Raw genomic sequence first — 17,904 nt, forward strand, 5'->3', positions numbered from 1 at the left:
GTCAACGCCTTATATTCCGTCTGGTTAGCCTCCAAACTGATGGCATGAATAAGTTTTTCTTCTGCTAAACAAATCTCTCCCCCACCCCCATTCTACAATCTGACCTTTAAACTCTTCTCTCTGACCTATTACTTCCCTCTGGGTCCTCTCTTCCTTCCCTTTCTCCTGTGTTCCACCCTCCTCTCCTACAAGATTTATTATTCTCCAGCCCTACTGCTTTCCCACTCACCTGGCTTCATCTACCACTTCTCAGCTTGTACTCCTTCCCCTCCTTTCCACTGTCTCCTTCTCCCTTCCTTTCAAATCCTGACAAACGGTCTCATCCCGAAACGATGACCATTCACTCATAGATGCTCTCTGACATGCTGAGTTCCTCCAATATTGCTTATATTTTCAACATCTGCGGAATATCTTTTTAAAGTGGATTAGATTTTGACATTTTACGCATGGAATGACAGATTATACTATGCAGGTTCTTTATGGGAGCTTTCTGGGTTAAAGTAGCTGCTGAGTTCTGCACATAAAATCATTATTCTGGGATTTGAGGCATGGGACGATTTCCTTGGCACTCTGCTTACCCAGAAACCGCTGCGCTTCACACTTCTCCTTCGCTTGCCCTCAGATGAAATGCGCAGGCGCCGAGGGCACGAATATCGCGCATGCGCTGACTGAACAAAAGGCTCGGGCATCGGCGGCAGGTAGGAGCGGAGTTTTGGGTGGCATTTCATCGGGTGCCGACTTCGTACGCGAACTGACAGTTATTGTGAGATTAGGACACACTGTAGCCCCGCAGCCCGCGGTATCCCCGATCCTTCCCCCCCACCCCCTCAGCCCCACGATCTCCGTCCGGACGCGGGGAGCTTTCCGCTGATGAGCGAAGGTGATGGCGCCATTTCTGTGGCGCATGCGTATCGCTGGGATCGTGATGTATGGACAGGTATCTGATTCGTGGGGGTTTCTGGGTACAAAGGCAGCCATAGTTAACCCTTACAGCACTGTCCCTACTAGTCTGTTGGAATGGTTTGGAAGCCTAAGCGGAGCAATTGCATTTCCCAGACACTGCCGAGCTCCGGCCATCTAAAACCAAGGACTGGGAACAAAAAATATAGTTCTGAGTTCATCACCTTGGTGATAATGATTAGAAAGTTTCCAGGTTCAATCATGTTAAACCGTATGCTCTGAGTAGCGCTATAGGCCTTGACCAGAACTTGAAATAATACTAATGGAGAGGGACAAACTGAGCCAAGTCACAGGTTGTTGACAGGTGGAAATGGCCCATTCTGATACAGGCAAGAAGTTTGATGGTCAGTCCTGATCCGTGCCTAGCTAGAAAATGAGTTGTTTCTCCAACTTGTGTTAAACTTTGCTGTAACAGTGTGGTGTCAGAGCCTGCCATAGAGACTATAATTAATTCATCTGAAATGCTGTCCTTCACCCATTGATATCTTTTGTAAATCTTTTTATAGGTTCGAAGGGGCATGGGAATGTCAAACACATTGGCTCTTCTGTGTTTGTCCGGATATCTAAGGAGTGACCGGACATTTTGTTTGTAACACCAATACTTCTGTTGGTCCTTGGATATGAAGATGTATCTCATCCCAGCTGGGAATACACTTCGTATCTGAAAAGATGTGAAGTTTCTTGTTTCAACTCAATGAAATCCACTGGAACTGTGGTGCTGAGAACACGCCAGCATTTGTTCACTGGAGAGCAGGTCTTCAAATGCATTGATAGTGCGAGGAATTCACCATCTGACATCTGACTTGATGAATTGCCAGAAAGTTGACAGCAAGGAGACATCATTCCCTTTTTCTTAGTGTGGGAAGGGACTAACTCACTCAACGATCTGTAGATTCACCAGTGAGTTCACAAGGGAGAGAGACAGTCCAATTGTGTATGGGATTAGCTCCACTCAGTCATCTGATCTTTTGACACACAAGGGAGAGGCTGTATATCTGCTCTGAATGTGGGAAAGGGTTCACGCAGTCATCCCACCTACAAACACACTGGTCAGTTCACATTGGGGGAGAGGCCACTCACCTGCTCCGTGTGCGGGAGGGGATATACTCAGTCATCCAGGCTGACTGAGCCTGACTGCGGGAAGCGATTCACTCTGTCGGTCAAGCTGAGGAGATGCGAGAAAATTCACACCAGTGAGCCAGTCCACCTGCTCCTACTGTGGAAGGAGATTCACTCACTCACCTCTCCGCAGACAAGCACAAATGTGAGAGACTTCAACTTTTTTCAGTCACCTGATGTGCTGACACAGAGAGAGAGAAAGAGAGAGAGAGAGACCGTGGAGAAGCATTCCTCAGTAATGCCACCTACAAACACACTACTCAGCTCACACTGGAGAGAGGCTGTTCTTCTCTGAATGTGGCAAGGGATGCACTCAGAAATTTAACCTACAGTGACACCAGGCAGATCACCCCAGGGAGAGGCTATTCACCTGCTCAGACTCGAAGAAGGGATTTACTTGGTCTTACCGCACACTGAACCACCAGCCAGTTAACTCTGGAGAAATGCCGCTCACCTGCTCAGACTGTGGGAAGGGTTTTCCTCACCCATCTCATCTGCAAAGGCACCAGCGTGTTCACACAGGTGAGAGGCCTTTCACCTGTTCAGAATGTGGGAAGGCATTCACTCAGTCGTCCAACCTACAGAAACACCAGTCGCTTCACACTGGGGAGAGGCCGTTCACCTGCTCACATTGTGGGAAGGGATTCACTCGGTCGTCTGACCTACTGACTCACCAGTCAGTTCACACTGGAGAGAGGCCGTACACCTGTTTAGATTGTGGGAAAGGATTTACTGAGTCGTCTCAACTGAAGGTACATCAGCGAATTCACACTGGGGAGAAACCATTCGCCTGCTCTGAATGTGGGAAGGCATTTAGTCAGTCATCCAACCTACGGAAACACCAGTCAGTTCACACTGGGGAGAGACCGTTCACCTGCTTAGAGTGTGGAAAAGGATTTACTCGGTCAAATGATCTCCTGGCACACCAGTCGGTTCACACCGGGAAGATGCCGTTCACCTGCTCGGACTGCGGGAAGGGATTCACTCGGTCATCTGACCTGTTGGCACACCAGTCCGTTCACACCGGGGAGATGCCGTTCATCTGCTCAGACTGTGGGAAGGGATTTCCTCGGTCGTCTCAACTGAAGGTACATCAGCAAGTGCACACTGGGGAGAGGCCATTCACCTGCTCTGAATGTGGGAAGGGATTCACGCAGTCATCCAACCTGCAGACTCACCAGCGAGTTCACAGAGGAGAGAGGCCATTCACCTGCTCAGACTGTGGGAAGGGATTCACTCGGTCATCTGACCTACTAGCACACCAGTTAGTTCACACTGGGGAGAGACCGTTCACCTGCTCAGTGTGTGGGAAGAGATTTACTCACTCATTTCAGCTGAAGGTGCATCAGCGAGTTCACACTGGGGAGAGGCCGTACACCTGCTCTGAATGTGGGAAGGGATTCACCACGTCATCTAACCTACAGACTCATCAGCGAATTCACACTGGGGAGAGACCGTTTACCTGCTCTGAATGTGGGAAGGGATTCACTCGGTCATCTGATCTACTGGCACACAAGTCAGTTCACACTGGGGAGAAACCGTTTGCCTGCTCAGACTGTGGGAAGGGATTTACTCAGTCATTTCAGCTGAAGGTACATCAGCGGGTTCACACCGGGGAGAGACCGTACGTCTGCTCTGAATGTGGGAAGGGATTCACTCTGTCGTCCAACCTGATAAGACACCAGAGGGGTCACAGGGTTGAGGGGTCGTTTAACTCTTCAGTGTCTGGAAAATGATTCACTCACTCTCCCAACCTTGTGATGCATGACCAAGTTCATACTGGGAAATGTTTAAATAAGCTGCATGCTGAATATTTCACCGTCACAGTTGCTGAATCCAGAGGCAAGTTGAAATGGGACATTTGGGTGTTGAACTCTGCCATTATTGCTGCTCAGCACACCCAATGCTCCACCCTGGTCACTGGGAATGGGAGGAGTTTCTTCTGCTGATGTTTACCTGTAATGGGACTGGAGTTCCATATTCTGCAACTGTGACTAATAATTAAATACCATTTTAAACTCTGTCTCAGGTGCTCAGTGAATCTACAACGTGCACAGTGAACAGTGGGGAGTCAATTCAGCCCAGTTGCTCCTGACGGTGCTTCTGTTCCACGACAGTCCATTTAACCCCATCCCTGCTGTTCACCTCTCACTCTCCCTGCGGTGACGGGTTCCAAATGGTCACTGCACTGTGTGTGAGGAGGTTTCCCTGGAATTCCCTTATTTCAATGTCATGGGTCTTTTCCGCTGCTTCTAAAGGGCTGTGTCTCACACAGCTGAGAGCTGTTGATCCCATTAAAGATGGCTGGATGCGTCGGCTGTTGGGGTGAGGGTGAACGTGTGCAAAATGGAAGAGGTGCAGCTGAGATCAGCATTAATGGTGGAGGAAGGGAAGCCACTTTCTTTGAAGGAGGACATTTCCTTCGTTCTGGATTGAAAAGCCTGAGAGCAGTTGTGGCACAGAGTGAGGAATTGAGAGAACGGGATGTCATTTTTACAAGTAACAGGGTGGGAGGAGGTATAGTCAGGGTAGCTGTGAGAGTCTGTAGATAAGCTGTCTCCAGAGATAGAGATAGAGTGAGAAAGGAGAGGGAGGTGTCAGAAATGGGCCAGGTAAATTTGAGGGCAGGGCAGAAGTTGAAGGCAAAGTTGATAAAGTTGATGAGCTCAGCGTGGGTGCAGGAAGCAACACCAGTGCAGTCACCAATGCAGCATTGGAAAAGAGGGGCAGTGCTACCTTTGTAGGCTTGGAACATAGACTGTTCCACGTAGCTGACAAAGAGGCAGGCGTAACTGGACCCATTCAAGTACTGATGGCAATACCTTTAGTTTGGAAGTGAGTGGAGGCAAAGGAGGAATTATTGAGAGTGAGGACAATTACCGCCAGAGGGAGGAGGGTGGTAGTAGAGGAAACTGGTTGGGTCTGGTGTCCAGAAGGAAACGGAGAGCTTTAAGGCGAATACAAAACCTGGATGAGCTCAGCAGGTCGGGCAGCATCCGTTGAAAGGAGCAGTCAACGTTTCGGGTCGAGACCCTTCGTCAGGAGAGCTTTAAGGCCTTTCTGGCGGGGGATGGAGGTGTGTAGGGACTGGACATAAATGACGAAAATGAGGTGATTGGAGCCAGGGGACTTGAAGTCATTGAAAGTGTGTGAAGTGTCACGGATGTAGGACCTTAATGATCTTTTTAGTTGCCTTCTGTTGGTTTTTAAAAGCTTCACAATCCTCTAACTTCCCACTAATTTTTGCTCTATTATCTGCCCTCTCTTTAGCTTTTATGTTGGCTTTGACTTCTCTTGTTAGCCGCGGTTTTCTCCTCTCCTGTCTGCGATGTATATATTCTGTGCCTTCCCAATTGCTTCTAAAATTCAGAGCCATTGCTGCTCTGCCTCATCCCTGGCAGCATTCTTTTCCAATCAGTTTTGGCCAGCTTTTGTAATTCTCCTTACTCCACTGCAATACTGAACCATCTGACTTTAGCTTCTCCAGCTCAAAGTTCAGGGTGATTTTGATCATATTATGATCACTTACCCCTACGGGTTCTTTTACTTAGACTCTCAAATCAATTACTGTTCATTGAACAACACCCAATCCAGATTAGGTGATCCCCTAGTGGGCTCAGCCATGAGCTGCTCTGAAAAGCCTTCTTGTAGGCCTTCTAGAAATTCCCCTCTTGGGATCCAGCACCAACCTGATTTTCCCAATCTAACTGCATATTAAAATCCTCCAAGACTAGTGTAACATTGCCCTTTTGGCATATATTTTCTTTATTTTTGACTTTTCTCTCCCCTCTCCCAATCTCTCTGTCTCCAGCTTTTGAGACAAACCATTTACCGACATCTTTTATAAACCTACCGATTCCCATGGCTATATTTGTTATACCTCCTCCTATATCCTCTAAAAATGCTTTTCCCCTCTCTCAATTCCTTCGTGTCTGTTGTATCTGATTCCAGGATGAGGCTTTCCATTCTAGAAATTTCCCATCTCCCCGCCACCTTAACAGGGATAGAGTTCCTCTTGTCCTAAGCTACCAATCAAGAGCCTCCACATCCAATGCATGATTCTGTGCAACCTCTGCCATATATTTAATGATATCATACCACCAAATGCACCTTTAACCCACCCGCACCCCACTTCTCCAATTTCCTCCACGTGTCTTATCATCTCCTCTATGCACGTCTCCAAACTATCCTTGGGTGAGGCAACCATTCATCTGTACTCTGCTGGGGTTGTCTGCTGTGTCCAGTGCTCCAATGTGATCTCCTCTAATTGGCGAGACCTGACCTAAATTGGGAGACCAGTTTGTTGAGCATCTCCGCTCCATCCACCAAAAGCAGAATTTCCGGTGGCCATACTAATTCCCGTTTCCATTACTGTTCCGACAAGTTGGTCCATGGGCTTCTCTCTCTCGATAGATTCCAACCTGATGGCATGAATATCAATTTCTCCTTCTGTTAATTCCCCGGCTCACCCCCCCCCATCCCCCTTCCTTCTGTTTGTATTGTCCACTCTCGCCTCTTGTATCTTTTCCTCATCTACCCATCACCCCAGTACCCCTCCTTTTCTCCCATGTTCCACTCTCCTGTCCAATCTGTTTCCTTTGTCTTCAGCTCTTTACCTTTTCCATCCATTTGGCTTCAGCTATCACCTTCCAGCTAGGCCTCCTCACCCCTCCACCGCCTTTTTACTCTGGCATCTTCCCCCTTCCTTTCCAGCCCTGAAGAAGGGTTTCGGCCCGAAAAGTCGGCTATTTATTCATTTCCATAAATGCTGCCTGGCCTGCTGAGTTCATCCAGCATTTTGTATGGGTTTCCCTCCCCCCCCCCCCCGCTTTCAGTTCATATTTCCAACTTCTGCAGTATTTTTGTGCGCATCTTTTAAGAATCCCATTTTCAACACAACATGGTGTTTCAAGTGCTTGTCTAATTATTTAAATCTGTGCAGGTTTCTGCCTCCACCCCATCCTCCAAGTAACACAGTTCATCCACCCTCTGGGTGAAAGAAAACTTTCTCAAACACACTCTAAATCTCCCTCTTACCTTAAGCCGATGCCCTTTCTGTTAGATGACATGATGAATGTTCTGCTATCCAAACAAACTATGCCTCTCTCCTCTTCTCCCCTCCATCACTGGTCCCTCTCCTGGACTCTCTGCTCACCCACCTCACACTTTCGCGGTACCTACATTCCACTTGCTCTGCCACCATCCTCATTCCCAGTCTGTCTCTCCTCCCTCCCTGCTCCCCGTCTCTCCTCTCTTTTCCTCCATACATTGTCTTCTTTCCCCTCCATCATGAGGGTCCTACAGACTCTGTCAGCCAGTGCCTGGCAAGGTTAGTGAATGTTGGGTTATTAGAGAGAGAGAGACATGGGATCCCTGCACTGCTAGCACAGGGTAGCCTGTTTCTGTTAGTTTCATGAACTAATGTGCAATTCTCTCTCTCTCTGTCTCAAACTTCCCCATCGCTTCTTTCAAACGTTCCCACTTATCTTAAACTCCCCCCCCATCCCCACCCCTCTCTCGAACCTCCCCATGCCCACCCCTTCTCTCAAGCTCCACCCAACCTCAACAAACCCTATCCCCACCTCCTTCTCTCACCCAATCTCTCTCCTGCTTCTTTCACTCCCCCACCCCAGGACATCGGCTCCGTCTCTGCCTCCCTTTCTCTCTCCTGCTGTGAGGTTGGTGGCAAACAAAGTTGGAAAGGTTACCAGATGAGATAATTTCAAATTGAACATTGTGAGAACCCTCTCATTCTCCTTCCCTTTCTCAGTCCCCCATTGTTACCTTAATCACTCTCCCTTCACCTCTCTTGCTCTCCTCCTTACCTGCTCACTCACTCTCTTGCAAACCTCTCCTCATTTCCTCTCCTGCTCCCCTCCCCTCCCTCCCCACTGCATTCCTATTTCCTCTCTCCCTTACCCTCTCACACTCTCTGGCTCTCCCTCCCCATGCTCGCTCTCCCTGACCTCTCTCACTCCCTGTCCCTGTCTTGCTCTAGCCACACTCCCCTTCTCATATCCCCTGCTGCTCTTGTTCTGCCCTGTTGCTCCCTCCTGTCTTGCTCACTCCCTCTCCCTACCCTCTCCTTCACTCACTCAGCTCCCACTCTCACTCTCCCAATCACTCTCTCACTGTACTCCTTGTCATACTCTCCCTACCTGTCCTCCCTCTTTCAATCCCTTCCAGAGGATCAATTCTGTCCTTTGTGATTCCTTTGTCCTTAACATATCTGTAGAATCCCTTAGGATTCTCCTTCACCTTCTCTGCTGACCATTCATGCCTTACGTTAGCCCTCCTGATTTATTTCTTGTATTTTATAAGCACCTCATTTGTTCCTACCTGCTATGCTCCTTTTTTTCCTTCTTAACCAGGGCCTCAAATAGATCTTACAAACCAAGGTTCCCTACACTTGTTATCTTTCCCTTTTATTCTGCCAGACATGTACAAGCTTTGTACTCTCAAAATTTCATTTTTGAAGGCCTCCCACTTTCTAAGAATACCTTTGCCCAGAAAACAACCTGTCCGAATCCACACTTGCCAAATCATTTCTGATACCATCAAAATTGGCCCTTCTTCAATTTGGAATCTCAACGTGCTGACCAGACCTCTCTTTCTCTACACTTACTTTGAAACTAATGGCATTGTGGTCACTGGATGCCACACAAATGTCCACCACCTGCCCTTGTCTTATTCCCTAATAGCAGATCGAGTATCACATGTTCCCTTGTTGGGACTTCTATGGACTGGTGAAGGAGACCACATTTGACAAACTCTATCCCACATAGTCATTTTACAGTGTGGAACTTGCAGTCAATAAGTGGAAAGTTAAAAGTCACCTAGTGTAACAACCTTTGTTTTTTTGCAAAAGTCTGCGGACTCTTTACCAAATTTGTTTGTCTAAATCCCTAGGACTGTCGGATGGTCTATAGCCCCACTAATGTGGTTCTGCCCATAATGCCTCAGTACTCAAGTTCTCGATCACTGCTGAGCCATTTTCCCATGACTGGTACCACCCCTCCTTCTTTAATCACTCCCAATGTGTCACATCAAAAACAACAGAACCCTGCTCCACTGAGTTGTGCTGACAAGCAACTCTCCAATTGAACCCTAGCCAGATCACAGGATAATTTAAATTAACAATTAGCCAACCGAATTGTACGTCTTTGGACTGTGGAGGAAACACGAGCACGGGGAGGAAACCAACACACATGGAAATGTCTTACAAACTTTCTTACAGAGGACGCCCACGGAAAAGTTTGGTTCCTGAGCTTGGTAGTTTGTGTACGCGCTCACACATAGGTGTGCGTGCATGTGTGTGTAAAGGGGATGGGGTGCTTGCATGCACTACATGCATTGGTTTGTCTGTAGCTTCAGTGGGGTATTGTGTGTGGGTGTGCGCATGTAGGTGTGTTTGTGGGATGTGTATGTCGTTGTGCACCTTATGGAGCATCTTTGCTCCAACTTCAGAAAAACAGGATGTCCCAGTGGCCACCCATTTAATTCCCATCCCCATTCTCATTCTGACTCAGTGGCCTCCTCTGTTGCTACGTTGAGGCCACTCTCAAATTGGAGGAGCAACCCCTCATATTCCGTCCAGGTCGCCTCCAAACTGATGGCGTGAACATCATATTTCTCCAGCTTCCATTTTCTTGAATCCCCCACTCTGGACTGCCTCTTACCTCTTCTCCTCGTCTGCCTATCTCCTCCCCCGGTGCCTCACTCCTTCTCTCTCTCCCACGATCAACTTCCCTCTCCTGTCAGATTCCTTCTTATCCAGCTCCTTAGCTCTTTCACCTCCCGGCTTCTTGCTTCGTCCCGTCGCCCCCACCCACCTGGCTTCACCTATCACGTCCGAGAATGTACCTCCCTCCCATTCTGACTGCTTCTCCTTTCCGTTCCAATTCTGATGAAGGGCCTCGTCCCGAAATTCCCAGACGCTGCCTGACCTGCTGAGTTCCTCCAGTATTTTGCGAACACATGTTGCTTATATTTGCAGCGTCTGCAGAATCTCTCGTGTTTTGCATCTGCATTAAGTGGGTTTGACTTTGACTATAAGTCACGGAATAACGGCTGACACTGATCAGGTTCTTTTATGGAGTCCGCTGCGTTAAGGGTAGCTGCTCAGTTGTCAGTATGTATTTTTTTAAAATTGATTGAATTTGAAGCATGTGGCCCGGTACTCGCCGGCAGTTTTCTCTTCACTCTGCTTAGCCAGATATCGCCGCCCGTTCAGAATTCACCTCCGGTGGCGCAAGGATCAAATGCGCATGCGCCGCGTCTGATCTGCGCCCCCCCCCCCGCGCACATCGCGCATGCGCTCAGTGGACAAAAGGCTCGGCAACCGTCAGCAGGTAGGAGTGGGTGTTCGGGTGGGATTTCATTGGACCCGGCCTCTGTATCCTAACTCACAATAGCGGCGGGCTCCAGACGTACCGTAACCCTTCACCCAGGGACAGGTCCGGTCCTTTCCCTCTCTCTCCCCGCCCCACGATCCGTACCCATCCCGGGGAGCTTTCTGCCGATAAATGGAGGCGCTGGCGTGATTTCTGTGGCGCATGCGTACCGCTGGGACCGTGATGGATAGACGGGTATCTGGTTCGTGGGGTGTTCTGGGTACAGCGGCAGCCATGGCTGACACTTCCAGCTTCAGCGAATGTGTCTACCAAACACTGCCGAGCTCCAGCTATGTAAATCCCAGGATGATGATCTCAGAACAAAAATATGGTCAGATTAATTCGAAAGTCTTCAATATCAAGTGCGTTTACTAGTGGTGTGGACTTTGACCAGAACTTGAAATAATATTAATCCACAGAGACAAACTGAGCCAAGTCACAGATTGATGACAGTTAGAAAAGGCCTATTCTGATACAGACAGAAGAAGTCTGCAAATGTGATGGTCCGTCCAGTTACTTCGCTGTAACAGTGTGATGTCAGAGATCACCATAGAGATGAAAATTAATTCCCCTGAAATGTTGTCCTTCACCCATTTATGTTTTTTTTGTGTATCATTTTATAGGTTAGAAATGAAAAATCATTTCTCTGCAGGAACGTGAAACACAACCACATGACAGTTTTGCTGTGTCTATCCGGATTTTTAAGGAGTCACCAGACATTCCTCTGTAACGACAATATTTCTGTTTGCCGAACTTTGGATATGAAGATGAATCTGATTCCAGCTGGAAGCATGCTTTGTGCCTGAAATAAAGTGAGGTTTTCTGTTGTAACTCAGGGAAATCCACTGGAACCGGGGTGCTGGGATCACACTATTTGTTCACCAGAGATCAGTTCTTCAGCTGCATTGGCTATGCCAGGGTTTAACTACATCTGACATCTGACTTAATGTATTTCCAGAAAATTGAAAGCTGGGAGGTATCAGTCCCTTTCTGCCAGTGTGGGAAGGGATTCCCTCACTCAGCCAATCCCGAGTCACACCAGTGAGTTCATAAGGAAGAGAGACAGTTCTGTCTGTGGGAAGTTTCACCCAGTCATACCACTTACAGATACACCAGCAAGTTCACACTGGAGAGAGGCTATTCACCTGCTCAGATTGTGGGAAGGGATTTACTTGGTCATAGCACCTATAGAACCACCAGTCAGATCGCACTGGGGAAATGCCGTTCACCTGCTCAGACTGTGGGAAGAGATTTCCTCACCCATCTCATCTCCAAATACACCAGCGTATTCACACAGGTGAGAGGCCGTTCACCTGCTCCGAATGTGGGAAAGCATTCACTCAGTGGTCCAACCTACAGACACATCAGCGAGTTCACAGGGGAGAGAGGCCGTTCACCTGCTCAGACTGTGGGAAGGGATTCGCTAGGTCAGCTGACCTCCTGACACACCAGTCGGTTCACACCAGGGAGAAGTCATTCACCTGTTCAGACTGTGGGAAGGGATTTCCCCGTTTGTCTCAACTAAAGGTACATCAGCGAATTCACACGGGGGAGAGGCCGTTCACCTGCTCAGAATGTGGGAAGGCGTTCGCTCAGTCATCCAATCTACTGACACATCAGCGAGTTCACAGTGGAAAGATGATATTCACCTGCTCAGACTGTGGGAAGGGGTTCACTCGATCATCTGATCTCCTGGCACACCGGTCAGTTCACACTGGGGAGATGCCATTCACCTGTCTGGTGTGTGGGAAGGGATTTCCTCGATCGTCTCAAATGAAGGTACACCGGCGAGTCCACACCGGGGAGAAGCCGTTCACCTGCTCAGATTGTGGGAAGGCATTCAGTCAGTCGTCCAACCTACAGACACATCAGCGAGTTCACACCGGAAAGATGGCATTTACCTGCTCAGACTGTGGGAAGGGATTCACTCGATCATCTCATCTCCTGGCACACCGGTCAGTCCACACTGGGGAGAGGCCGTTCACCTGTTCAGATTGTGGGAAGGGATTTTCACGGTCGTCTCAACTGACAGTACATCAGCGAGTTCACAGAGGAGAGAGGCCATTCATCTGCTCTGAATGTGGGAAGGGATTCACTGGGTCATCTCAACTACTAGCACACCAGTTAGTTCACACTGGGGAGAGACCGTTCAGCTGCTCAGTGTGTGGGAAGAGATTTACTCACTCATTTGATCTGAAGGTACACCAGCGAGTTCACACTGGGGAGAGGCCGTACGTCTGCTCGGACTGTGGGAAGGGATTCACCACGTCATCCAACTTAAAGACACATCAGCGAGTTCACACTGGGGAGAGACCATACGTCTGCTCTGAATGTGGAAAGGGATTCACACAGTCAACCAAGCTACAGACACATCAGCGAGTTCACAGAGGAGAGAGGCCATTCAGCTGCTCAGACTGTGGGAGGAGATTTACTCAGTCATCTCAACTGAAAGTACATCAGCGAGTTCACACTGGGGAGAGGCCGTTCACCTGCTCTGAATGTGGGAAGGGATTCACCACGTCATTTGAACTGAAGCTTCATCAGCGAGCTCACACCGGGGAGAGGCCGTACGTCTGCGCTGAATGTGGGAAGGGATTCACTCTGTCGTCCAACCTGATAAGGCACCAGAAAGTTCACAGGGTTGAGGGGTCGTTCAACTCTTCAGTGTCTGGGAAATGAGTCACTCACTCTCCCAACCTCGGAGGTGAGTGAACACCACCGAGTTCACACTGGGGAAGAAGTTTAAACAAGCTGCAAATGTTACAGTTGCTGTATCTGGAGGTAAGTTCAAATGGGACAGGGGTGTTTGAACCTTCCTCTGGTTGTCGAACTCTGCCATTATTGCTGCTGCTCAGCACACCCAATGCCCCACCCAGCTCACTGGAAATGGGAGGAGTTTCCTCTGCTGATGTTCACCTGTAATGGGGCTGGAGTTTAATATTCTGCATCTGTGACTAATAATTAAATTCTATTTTAAACTCTGTCTCAGGTGCTCAGTGAATCTACGGCATACACAGTGAACAGTGGGGAGTCAATTCAGCCCAGCTGGTCCTGATAGTGTTTCTGTTCCGCGACAGCCCTTTTAACTCCATCCCTGCTGTTCACTCTCCCTGTGGCATATCTAGATAGCAGTGATAGGATTGGGCCGAGCCAGCAAGGATTTTCTAAGGGTAAATCATGCTTGACTAATCTGTTGGAGTTTTTCGAGGATGTAACCAGGAAGTTAGACGGGGGAGATCCAGTGGGTGTAGTTTACCTCGATTTTCAGAAGGCATTTGATAAGGTCCCACATAGGAGATTGGTGGGTAAAATCAAAGCTCAGGGCATCGGGGGGGAGACATTGACATGGATAGAAAACTGGTTGGCAGATAGAAAGCAAAGGGTAGCGGTGAATGGGTGTTTCTCGGAATGGCAGGTGGTGACTAGTGGGGTGCCACAGGGCTCGGTATTGGGACCACAGCTGTTTACAATTTACGTCAACGATTTAGATGAAGGCATTGAGAATAACATCAGCAAATTTGCTGATGATACTAAGCTGGGTGGCAGTGTGACATGTGATGAGGATGTTAGGAGAATTCAGGGTGACTTGGATAGGCTGGGTGAGTGGGCAGATACTTGGCAGATGGCGTTTAATGTGAATAAGTGTGAGGTTATCCACTTTGGGAGTAAGAACAGGAAGGCAGGTTATTTGAACGGTGTAGAGTGAGGTAAGGGAGAAATACAAAGAGATCTAGGAGTCCTTGTTCATCAGTCACTGAAGGTGAATGAGCAAGTGCAGCAGGCAGTGAAGAAGTCTAATGGAATGTTGGCCTTTATTACAAAGGGAATTGAGTACAAGAGCAAGGAAATCCTCTTGCATTTCTACAGAGCCCTGGTGAGACCACACCTGGAGTATTGTGTACAGTTTTGGTCTCCAGGGTTAAGAAAGGACATCCTGGCTGTCGAGGAAGTGCAGCGTAGATTCACAAGGTTAATTCCTGGGATGTCTGGACTGTCTTATGTAGAGAGGTTAGAGAGACTGGGCTTGTACACGCTGGAATTAAGGAGATTGAGAAGGGATCTGATTGAAACATATAAGATTATCAAGGGATTGGACAAGATAGAGGCAGGAAATATGTTCCAGATGCTGGGAGAGTCCAGTACCAGAGGGCATGGATTGAGAATAAGGGGTAGGTCATTTAGGACAGAGTTAAGGAAAAACTTCTTCTCCCAGAGAGTTGTGGGGGTCTGGAATGCACTGCCTCGGAAGGTAGTGGAGGCCAATTCTCTGGATGCTTTCAAGAAGGAAGTAGATAGGTATCTTATGGATAGGGGAATCAAGGGATATGGGGACAAGGCAGGAACTGGGTATTGATAGTAGATGATCAGCCATGATCTCAAGATGGCGGTGCAGGCTTGAAGGGCCGAATGGTCTACAATTGTCTATTGTCACGGGTTCCATTCGGTTATGTCTCCTGTGTTCTTTGTCCCTTAAATCTCTGGATCGAGGGAGAATGACATTGGTTGTTAACCTCCTTATTCCTGGAGCTTCAGAGTTTACTGTGACTGCAAGTTGTGTGCGCAGGTGCCAAGAGTCTAAAGTTGTGTCAGAATGCACAAGGTGGACAACAGATCGCCTACAGACACATCGCTCTGCAGCATCTCCTACGATGACCCTTTTCCATGCAGCACAACGCCGGATTTGTCTGGTTGCTTTGTGGAAGATCCCAGCTGTCCTGTTGTTAGCTAAAAGCATAATTGAACATTAAGACTGGGCATGCTGTTGCCTGATTCCGATTGGTCGGCATTGGTTGAAAGACACCTTTGAACCATCTGTGGGCTGCCTCCACTTTTCTCCAATCAGGACGCTCGGCTTTGCACTGATTGGAGGAGGGGTGAAGTGAAAAACTAGCGTGCGAGGTGGAGTGCCAGCCAGACACAAGTCAGTGACAGTGGGAAGAGAGAGTAAGGGAGCAGTGGGTGGGAGTCAGTGAGGGCACAGGGAGAGGTAGTGAGCAGCGAGTGGGAACTGAGAGGCAGACAGCAAGGGGCAAGAGAGGGGTAGTGAGGACAGATAATGAAGGGTCAGTGAGAGATTACATTAGGACAATAACAGAGGGATAATAAGGGAGAGACATTGAGGTGGGTGAGAGATACAATGGGAGAGAGGGGCAGTGAAAAGAAACATAGTGAAATTAACTGGTGAGCAGAGAGACGGTGAAAGGGATGATGAGGGAGAGGTTGGCTGTGAGACTGAGAGAAGAGGACAATGCAGGCACATGTCAGTCTCCACCCAGTTAATAAGATTCACCCGCCTCTCGTTCCAAACCCATCACCTGCAGCCTATTTAACCCCAGTTCTCACCCACAGTGCTTGTTTACTCCTCAATCCAGTCAGCCTCAACCAGTTGCTCCGAGCTTTCCCTCTCCATCCTGAAAGTTTACCTTGATGCCTGCCCTGTTATTTCCAGTTTTGTTCACCACTGAATCATCACTGCTATTGGGTCAAGCCACCTCTACATTTCTTGACAGGATGAGTGAAGTATAGTTGGCTAGAGTTTAAACTAATTCGGCAGGGGGTGGGAACCAGAGTAATAGTGCTGAAGATGAGGTAGTTGGTTTACAAACAGAGGCAATGTGATAGTAAGGCTCCTAGCAAGTAGAGGCCAATGATAGGGAAAATCTTGCAGTCAACAGGATGAATTGCAAAGTAAAAGGTGGACAAGATTGAATAGGGTAAATACAGGGCTGAAGGTGTTATTATGAAGGCGAATTGTAAGGATGGAGCTCCCAGGACTGGACACCATCTACTCCAGCAACCTCGGGAGGAAAGCAGTCAGCATGTCCAGAGACATCACACACCCTGGCCACTCCCTATTTGACCCGCTGCCGTCCAGCAAAAGGTTCGGGACAATAAAAAACAGAACAAATAGACTGAGGAACAGCTTCTACCCCAGAGCTGTGGCCTCCATCACACCACTCCCACAGAACAGTGACTGAAACTGTGAGCACACACAGGGACTCAAATACTTGCATTAACGGCACTTTGTGCATTACTGTGATATTCTGGCGCTGCTGCAACTTATTTTCTGCTACTTATTAACTTAATACTGTTTTTCTATTACTGGCTTGTTTTGATCTACTGCTCTATTTAGTTGCCTGAGAGGACGCCAGAGTTTCATTGTACCTATGTATAATGACAATAAAGATCATTCAATTCAATTCAATTCAATATTTAAATGCGCACAGTATCTGGAATAAGGTAGATGAACTTGAAGCACAGTTACTGATTGGCAGGTGTGATGTTGTAGGTATTACTGAATATGGCTGAAAGAAGAGTATAGCTATGATCTTAATGTCCAAGGATACACATTGCATCAAAAGCACAGACAGAAAGGCGGCGGGGAGGTGTTGCTCTTTTCGGTTAAAAAAAAATGAAGTCAAAGCAATGAAAGAGGTGACATGGGGTCAGAAGGTGTTGAATCATTGCGGATAAAGCTAAGGAACTGCAAGGGTACAAAGACCTTGATGGGACATAAACAGACCCCCAAAAAGTAGTAAGGATGTGGTCTACAAAGTACAACAGGAGATAGGAAATGCACGTTGAAAGGACAATGTTATAATAGTTACGGGGGATTTCAGTATGCAGGTAGATTGGGAAAATCAAGTTGCTGCTGGGTTCCAGGAGGGGATTGCTAGAATGCCTATGAGATGGCTTTTCAGAGCAGCTCATGTTTGAGCCCACTTGGGGATCAGATGTTCTGGATTGGGTATTGTGCAATGAACCAGAATTAATTAGGGAGCTTAAGGTAAAATAATAACAACTCAGGAGAAGAGTTCATAATATGACCGGATTCACCCTGAAATTTGAGAAGGAGAAGTTGAAGTCAGATGTATCAGTATTAGAACATAGAATAATACAGCACATTACAGGCCCTTCGGCCCACAATGTTGTGTCGACCCTCAAACCCTGCCTCCCAGATAACCCCCCACCTTAAATTCCTCCATATGCCTGTCTAACAGTCTCTTAAACTTCACTAGTATATCTGCCTCCACCACTGACTCAGGCAGTGCATTCCACGCACCAACCACTCTCTGAGTGAAAAACCTTACTCTAATATCCCATTTGAACTTCCCTCCCCTTACCTTAAAGCCATGTCCCCTTGCACTGAGCAGTGGCGCCCTGGGGAAGAGGCGCTGGCTGTCCACTCTGTCTATTCCTCTTAATATCTTGTACACCTCTATCATGTCTCCTCTCATCCTCCTCCTCTCCAAAGAATAAAGCCCTAGCTCCCTTAATCTCTGATCATAATCCATACTCTCTAAACCAGGCAGCATCCTGGTAAATCTCCTCTGCACCCTTTCCAATGCTTCCACATCCTTCCTATAGTGAGGCGACCTGAACTGGACACAGTACTCCAAGTGTGACATAACTAGAGTTTTATAGAGCTGCA

At 48.0% G+C, this 17,904-nt stretch overlaps 1 protein-coding gene across 1 annotated transcript; it reads left to right on the forward strand.

The window, feature by feature from the left end:
* The first annotated feature begins 845 nt into the window (after window positions 1–845).
* LOC132381463 (zinc finger protein 850-like) lies at window positions 846–17,105 on the forward strand. The gene is made up of 3 exons (XM_059950890.1): window positions 846–937; window positions 1,467–3,776; window positions 12,009–17,105. Exons 2-3 carry the CDS (start codon window positions 2,523–2,525, stop codon window positions 13,149–13,151), a joined length of 2,397 nt encoding a protein of 798 aa, XP_059806873.1. The 5' UTR covers window positions 846–937; window positions 1,467–2,522; the 3' UTR covers window positions 13,152–17,105.
* Window positions 17,106–17,904: the final 799 nt, after the last annotated feature.

The sequence above is a fragment of the Hypanus sabinus genome, chromosome 26 (assembly GCF_030144855.1).
Source record: "Hypanus sabinus isolate sHypSab1 chromosome 26, sHypSab1.hap1, whole genome shotgun sequence".
Classification (NCBI taxonomy): domain Eukaryota; kingdom Metazoa; phylum Chordata; class Chondrichthyes; order Myliobatiformes; family Dasyatidae; genus Hypanus; species Hypanus sabinus.

Bases quoted from the DNA above. Each gene is read 5' to 3' on its own strand.
- LOC132381463 (XM_059950890.1), top strand. From the start codon at position 2,523: ATGCCGCTCACCTGCTCAGACTGTGGGAAGGGTTTTCCTCACCCATCT. The intron at 3,777-12,008 runs GTTGAGGGGTCG...AAGGTACATCAG, and splicing joins GACACCAGAGGGGTCACAGG to CGAATTCACACGGGGGAGAG.